Below are 7,735 nucleotides of genomic sequence, written 5' to 3' on the forward strand. Positions count from 1 at the left end.
AATCACAGTCTATACGCAATAAACGGGTTTTATAAAACACAAACTTTTCAAAGTAAATAAGACACTTTTCTGAACAAAAGTCTGAAATTTGAAACAGAGAGGTCTTTTCACAACGTAACTGGAATCAACTTAAGAGACTTTACTTGAAAATGTGATAATAAGGACCTGAAAAATATTTAATTAATTGAAACATTTATAATAAGCTTACTGACTTTGAAGGATAATGGTAAGATGTCACACAATGTTTGAATAATCAACTTTGACTGTTTGTTCTTTTACTTAACAAAAACTCAAATTTTATCGGTTTCAAATTACAAACATTATATTGAAAATTACATATCTTGAATTTTTAATAACATTATTAAAAATAAAACAATCTTCTCTCTCGACTTCTTTAAGAACTTACAAAATACAGTGCAGAATTAAAAAACATAAAAATATGTCTGTAAAATTATAAAAAAATAGTTAATTTCATTTAAATGTCAACAACTCACTTTTAGCAACTAAGGGATTCACAAGGTAACTCGGTGCTCGATAAACTAGTGGTGACGTAACCAATTGTGACGTGACCAATTGCGGGGTGTTCAATTGCGGGGTGTTCGTTCTTAAATTCCTGACAGCGTACATGGAAGGTGCTGAATAATTTGCGGGTGGCGGCGGGCACAAGTAGGATTTCAAAACCGAGGGTTTTCTTATTGGCCGCTTTGTCACGTTCCTCGTCGGTTTTGTGATTTGAGGCGTTGTCATGGGAACGGGCGCTGTTGGCAGGCAGACGTTTTGGGGACAGACCACTAGGGGCAGTGACGCGATCAGTAGGCTGTTGCTTCTCTGTCTTCTGTCCCTCGCTAAGCACTTTGCGCACAGACTTTTAATTTTGTTTTTAAGCTTCAAACTGCAAATATCTGGCTTTCTGCATTCGGAGTTTATGGAGTCAATGTTGGAAATTTTACGGGGCTTGCAGGAGGTATTAATAAGAGAGATTTCCCGCGGCTTTACATTTTTGTCTCTTTTACTTTGTTTAGCTTTCCGCTCGCTCAGACTTTTCAGCTCCTCCGAAGCCTTTTTCCGTTTTTCCACCAGAGCTTCCAGCTCGTTGGGTCTGCACTCGAAAGCCTTTTTCATTCTTTGATAGGCTGCATCTGAAGAGGACGCAAATTTATTCGCGGTTTTTGCGGGAACCTGAAAATTCCATGAGTCAGCCTGTGAAAAGTTAGAACTTGTGAATGGGTTGTTCGTGGAGTTTTTACTCCAATTCGCATAGCTGACCATGTTTCTATTTGGGTCTTTCAATTGCTGGATATTTGAATTTAACAGCGGGATTTGCAGCGTTTCAATCCGGCTTTTATTAGTAAACAAAGATCTGTTTTGAGCCACTGATTTTTCAAGAAAACCACTTTTCTGCCAGTTTTGAACAGAAGAATTGTGAGCGACCATATCTTCATCTAAATTGACATCAGGCACCATACCAGCGTTTTCACAGGAACGTTCAGAGTTTTTAACAACTTCAGCGTAGCTTTTTGCTTGGGGAATTTTGTAGTTGCTAGAAAACATTAATACAACCTGAAAAGGAAAAAGTAATAACAATGAGGTGTTCAGTTTGTTACCTTAATCAAAAAATTATTTGTTGATAAACCTATTACTAAAATTAGAAAACAATAGTTTAGATAAAATAGCAAGTTTTAGGTAGACGTACGGTTTTTCATAAACGTAATTGTATGCTAAATGAAAATTAATGGGCAGCAGAATTTAGTATACTAAACTATGTTTGTTGTTTATGATTAAAGGAGTCTATTCAAGTAAAAAAATAAAATTAATTTTAATATTTCAAGTTTACATAATTTTTTTAATCTAAAATTAGAAATTAAAATATATACCGTAGGCAAGAAAATTTCTTAATTATAAAATTTTAGGAGCTTAATTTACTTCACACTTCTTTTTCTTTAAACATAAAATGCAAAATAATTTAAAGTATTAAACTTGTAGTATTTCAGTTTTTACAATTGATTAAAACATAAGTGTACAAGTTTACATAAATATCATTTTATACAAATAAGCTCTAGCATTAATTACTATTAAAAATTATATGCTTACAATTGTTTACTATATATCTCAAGACACAATGATTAAAACATAGACTTTGATACTATATCAAAATCTTTGTTTAGTTTTATCATAATAAGAATATAAACTTGATTGCAATCAGTAATTACTTAAACTAACTTGGTTAATCAAAGAAAAAAATTGTTAAATGAAAGGAAAAAATTCATAACTAATATATAAATGAAATATACTTTTCTATTAGTTAAGAACTTATGTTATATTAGTTTATTTATTTAATTTATGTCTTTATATTGTATATATACTTAATATATGCTCAAAGAACACTCATTTTTTATATTTCAATTTTTTGACAAATCAGAAAAATTTTATGAGCTTTAGGAAGACGATTCATTTACCATTCTAAACATCGATAGTTGATACTAGACATAATTTATACGTTACAAGCCGTAAATAAAAGTGTTAGACTATAATTTTGTAAAGTGTTATAAAGTATAACTCGATAATTGTCTAACTGTTTAAACTTTTGTTAATTAGTTTTTAATTTAGTAAATTAACACAGCTTTTCTAAATAACTTCTAAAGTATTACGCCTAGGCAAGTTTAAAAAAAAATTTTTATAAAAGGATACTTGAAAAATAAAACAACTTAGGAAGTAAAAGTTTTATTCCCTTATTTTTTTGAAATGTTAAGTATAAATTTTGATTTTACAAAAAAAAATATTCAATTTGTTTAATTGTAAGCTTTATATCTAATAAAACTAGTCTGTTTGTTGAGGTACATAGTCATTGTTGTAAAGTTTTAACGAAAATGGTCACTAAATTATTTTTGTGTTGTAATCAAATCAAAAAATATACTTAGTGTCAGTAAATCTTTATAAAAACCAATAGTTTGGTATGTGTAGTATTCTGAGTTTAATAAATTACAGTAAATATAAAACTAAATTGATTAATTTTGTATGTTGAATAACCCAGGAAAAACTACTAAAATTAACCATAAAAGTATAAAAACAGTAATATATTTAACAGCTAAACTGAAATTTTTTTTTTTTTGCTTGTTTACGCTATAAAAGTTAACATTATAAGCAACCAAAAAAAGTTTATAAAAAATATTGTTTAAATGTGCAACAATTTTCAACAAGATGAAAAAAAAAATGATATTTTTTCATTTTTTTTACTAAAAAAAGCTAATTAAAACCTAAGTTATCAGTTCCTAACACGTTGTTAAGACATTCAGGGCATAAATAAGTGGTTGTGAAGTTAAATATTAGCTTAAAACAATACATTTATTTTTTACTTAACAAGTAAAGTGGCAAAACTAAAGCAATACAAATTAGAAAAAAAATAATTATTTAAAGAATTTTTAGTTGGTTAATTTTATAAAAAGCATCGGTTATTATACTTATACATCTTAAGATATTAGTTTAAATAAAGTTAGAGTCATCATACTTTATCAAAATTATATAAGTAAAAAATAGAGCATAAATAATTCACACTAAACTTAAAATTATGCCGTTTTAGCGTTCTTTTTTTTTCTTCGTATTATAGCACAAAACTTACTTCATAAGACCATCAATTATTTATAACATTGTTTCTCGATAAAATAATTTTCACTTTAGTTTCAACGTTTTTTTATCACACAGGTTCAACATAAAATTTATGCTGTTGAAATGAAGTCTTTAAGAAAAAGGAAAGGTTACAAAAAGCTGCAGAGTTCTCAAAAACCGAAAGTAAGGTTCAATTTGAGTGAAGTTGTTGAACCATTTTTATCAAATGTTAAAAAAGTTCAAATACAAGACGATATACAGACATATAAAGAGTCGTCAAAAGTACACAGTTGGAAACTAGTTGACTATTCTGAAGTTAGTTTACAATGATAAGCCTACAACCTTAACTTAACAGTTTAAGAACTTCTCTATTTTTATCTCTAAAAAACTATGAAATTAGTTTGGAAAAAAAAATTATTGCTTTACTAGTTCTTAGTTAGTCGATACAGCTGCATAACAAACAAACACTATAATTAGTTTAAGCATAAATAACAAAGATATATATGGGTTGTAAAGGTTTGACTAACAAAACAAAAAAGTATCTAAGTTTATACTTTCAACTTGAGCAATTATGTCCTAAAATATGTCTTATTTTTAACATCACGTATTTCATACTTTCTTTTTTAGTAAAATCAATTAATAAAAACCTAAATAGCACCCAAATTGACAACATTTCCAGGTGTTCCTGATTGCTCTTGCCTTACTATTCGCCTGTTCCTGCTACTTGTTCTACGAGCACCTGCACTTCCACGTTGCCCACGGTTACGCGCACCTGGGCTACCCCTCAGCTCAACATGTGGTCGGTCAGAGGTTCTCAAGTGGAAGGGGAGTTGAGCAAAGTCACGAAAAAGCGATGAAGTGGTTTAAGTTGGTTGTTGAAGTGTTTTTTTTTAAGCAGTAAAAAAAAAGCCTGATTTTTTTATTGCTACATTAAGAACTGTTGAAATAAAACGAAATAAGTTTTGCTTAAAAAATTGTGAGTGGTACCTTATCAATAACACAGTTTAAGTGTAACTGTGTAAGTTGTTTGGGAACATGGCTTTTATTTGTTGAGGAAATTTAGTTTTGTTGTGTTTTAGAGATTTAGGACTCAAGTACAGCTTTTTCTACAATATATAGTAGGCTTTATTTATGTTTTAAATTATATAGTCTTAATAACTTACTAAAATTAGATTCGTTTTATTCTTAATGTTTTGCTGATTTTCATTTTCTATTTATACAAAATCTAATTAAATAACACATTATATCACAACGTATGACAATAAAAAACTTATATAATGTATACATTTAAACTAACATATGTTTGATTATGTTGTTATACTATATACATACATAAATGTTTTATAAATTAAATAGAATTTCAGCTAGTGTTTATTGTTAATAAAGTTTGTATTATTATTTAAAAACAACAAAATAAAACTGTTTAAATTGGTGTAACATTTATTATAGTTTAATCAAATCACAAACACTATTTTTGTTCACACAGTAAACTGTACATGTACACATTAGTGCACTGCACACATTTGCGTTTAAAAAAAAAAGAAATTTGTTGTCTTCAATCAAAGTTATCAACATTTTTTTTTTGTTTTTTAAATTGGCTGATAAGAAAAACAAGGATGTTTGATGAAAAAAAATTTTGTAGAAAAATTGAAATGAGAACAATTTTCTATATAAAAATATTTCTAACTTCTATATGATAACTAACTTTTTACTAACTTTCCAGCTGTTAAATATCTAAAGATTTATGTTTATTTTTTTTAAAGTTCGTTTACTATGACAGCTCTTACGGATGTAAATAAAAAAAAAAGAGCAAAGTAAAAAAGGTTGAAGTGTTTGTATCGAGATAAAACTAATTAAAACAGAATAATCATTAAATAAGTAAACCATTAATCATTTTATTTTGCATCATAAATTCAAAAATAACATTTTTAAATAATTTTTCAATAATTTTTTCATTAAGATACAAAGTAAAAATTAAAGTAATACAACTGGCAAAGGTGAGTTAAACGAATCATCAATAAAAAAATTAAACTAACAATAAATATTATTACAAATTGAGCACATATGGGGTATTGTGGGTATAGTCTGATTAACCTTGTGTAAAATCGGACAACTAGTATTCCTTACAACACTTTTATTGTGGATTACAAATTTAGATAAAGTTTTTTGAGAATTTTTCTATCATTGATACTATGCTGGTGTTGATTAAAACATACTCTAGTGTTTAGTCGAACTATCATATTCTTTTGTATAAGCATTGTAAAAAACTAATGTTCTACAGTTTACTTTCAACGTACTTACTCCGCTAAATGTGTAATAAGTTTTGTATTTGTTGTTATTAAAATCTCCGCCAGGTGGCGCGAGAGGGTCAATATTAACTTGGCCACGTAATTTCTTACTAAAAATATAAACAACTTTTAAAAACACACTTCACTTCTACTTTCTAGTTGTCACATTAACATCACTTTTTGTCATCAGAATTTATTAGTTTTATTATCGTTTATTCGCAGTTTTGTTTATTCACTAATAGATTTACCTTTGTGTTTTTTTACTTGAATAAATTCATGTCACATTTAAACTATATAAATTAAATTTGTTAATAATTCATTAAAGTTATAGTTAATGTTATGAGTTCAAAAAAAACTTAAAACCCCTTCCCTAATATAGTGATTAATCTACTGACACCAGGTTTAAAACGGTCTAAACGCTTAGCTGAAATAAGAGACGAAGGCAGAGCATCCTCTTTACCTAGTAGCTCCCACATAGAACCTAAAAGTTTTAGCTCACTACCCCCTAACTTAGACGCGCAACCCCCCGTAGATATCAACATTACCTCCCATAGGTCCTCTAGGACTACAAATAGACAGCCAGTATTTTTTTAATTGACTTTCTTTGAGGTGATTGCTGTTGCTAGTATTAACAATCAAACAACAACACTAAATATGTATATATATAAACAAACCGTTCCGAACTTTATAGTTTTGAATCTTTGTTGACAGTAAGCATATTTTTAAACTACCCAAGAAAAAATTTATGTTAAAAAAAAAACAAAATTTTACAAATTACGTGATAAAAAAATTTAAACAAATATTATGTAATCAAGTACTTAAACCAAGTTGGCTTGTTCAATATACTGATTTTTTCACCGCAACTAGTTATTTTGAGACGATAAATGTTTGCAAACTTTTCAACTTGCTTTAACTAGCTAAACTTCAAAAGTTGTTTTTTGTTATTGCATTTGGCTATCCGTGATGATAAAGAATAACTTTTAAGCTAAAGAACTAAAAGAAGCACCCTGACAATTTAAACAAAAGCTATCTATACTAATTTGTGTGTTTATTTTTTATTTATTTATTGTTAATATCTAAGTTTATTTCATCAGGCATGCCGCAGACCAGGGCCATCCAGAGGCATCCTTTCATCTGGCTTTGGGGCACATCAAAGGACACAAGACTGGACTTAAAAAAGGGTTTGAAGAATTTAATTTTTTTGAAAAGCTTTAATCTTTTTAATCCTACAAAAAATATATACTTAGATTTATTGACTTTCTGCGCATAAATGAATTAATGATTTATGAACTAACTTAAAAAGAATCATTATGCATACAATTCATTACAAAATTTTATTTTAAAGAACTTTAAAAATTTTAAAGATACTAAGTTAAGTTAAGTTTAGAAAAAATCGTTTATTAGCTTTTTTTCATTATGAACAACACAATGCATTTATTCTGGCTCCAATACTAATTATATAGTTTTTTTTTACTTTTTTTTTCCTAAAAAAATTTCGTAATAGTGAAGCGACTAAATTGCTGGAAAAAGCCAAGGAAAATGGAATAGAAGGTGCGAAGTCTGCACTGGAACTTTGTGCTAAAACTGCATGTGATATCTAGTTCTAATATATCAGAGCTTTGTCTGAAAAGGATTTTTGTTAAGTCATAATTAAAAACTAAAACTTAAGATATGCTGTTCAATTAAATAAAGGTGCATTATCAAATAAACGACTTAATTCGTTTGCCATCAAAGTTTCTGCATAAACACGTATTGTATTTTTTTGTTTTTTTCTAAATTTAACAAAAAAATTATTTACTTTTTTTCTAGTTCTTTTTAATTTCTTTTTTATGAATAAATTTTTG

At 28.0% G+C, this 7,735-nt stretch overlaps 1 protein-coding gene across 1 annotated transcript; it reads left to right on the forward strand.

The window, feature by feature from the left end:
* Window positions 1-1,583: 1,583 nt before the first annotated feature.
* LOC145828671 (uncharacterized) lies at window positions 1,584-7,499 on the forward strand. The gene is made up of 5 exons (XM_082936425.1): window positions 1,584-1,595; window positions 3,700-3,918; window positions 4,283-4,470; window positions 6,986-7,072; window positions 7,396-7,499. The coding sequence occupies exons 1-5, from the start codon at window positions 1,584-1,586 to the stop codon at window positions 7,490-7,492; spliced, it is 603 nt and encodes a 200-aa protein (XP_082792551.1). The 3' UTR covers window positions 7,493-7,499.
* Window positions 7,500-7,735: the final 236 nt, after the last annotated feature.

This window comes from Thalia democratica, chromosome 2 (genome assembly GCF_965202585.1).
Source record: "Thalia democratica chromosome 2, ktThaDemo2.hap1.1, whole genome shotgun sequence".
In the NCBI taxonomy this organism is placed as follows: domain Eukaryota; kingdom Metazoa; phylum Chordata; class Thaliacea; order Salpida; family Salpidae; genus Thalia; species Thalia democratica.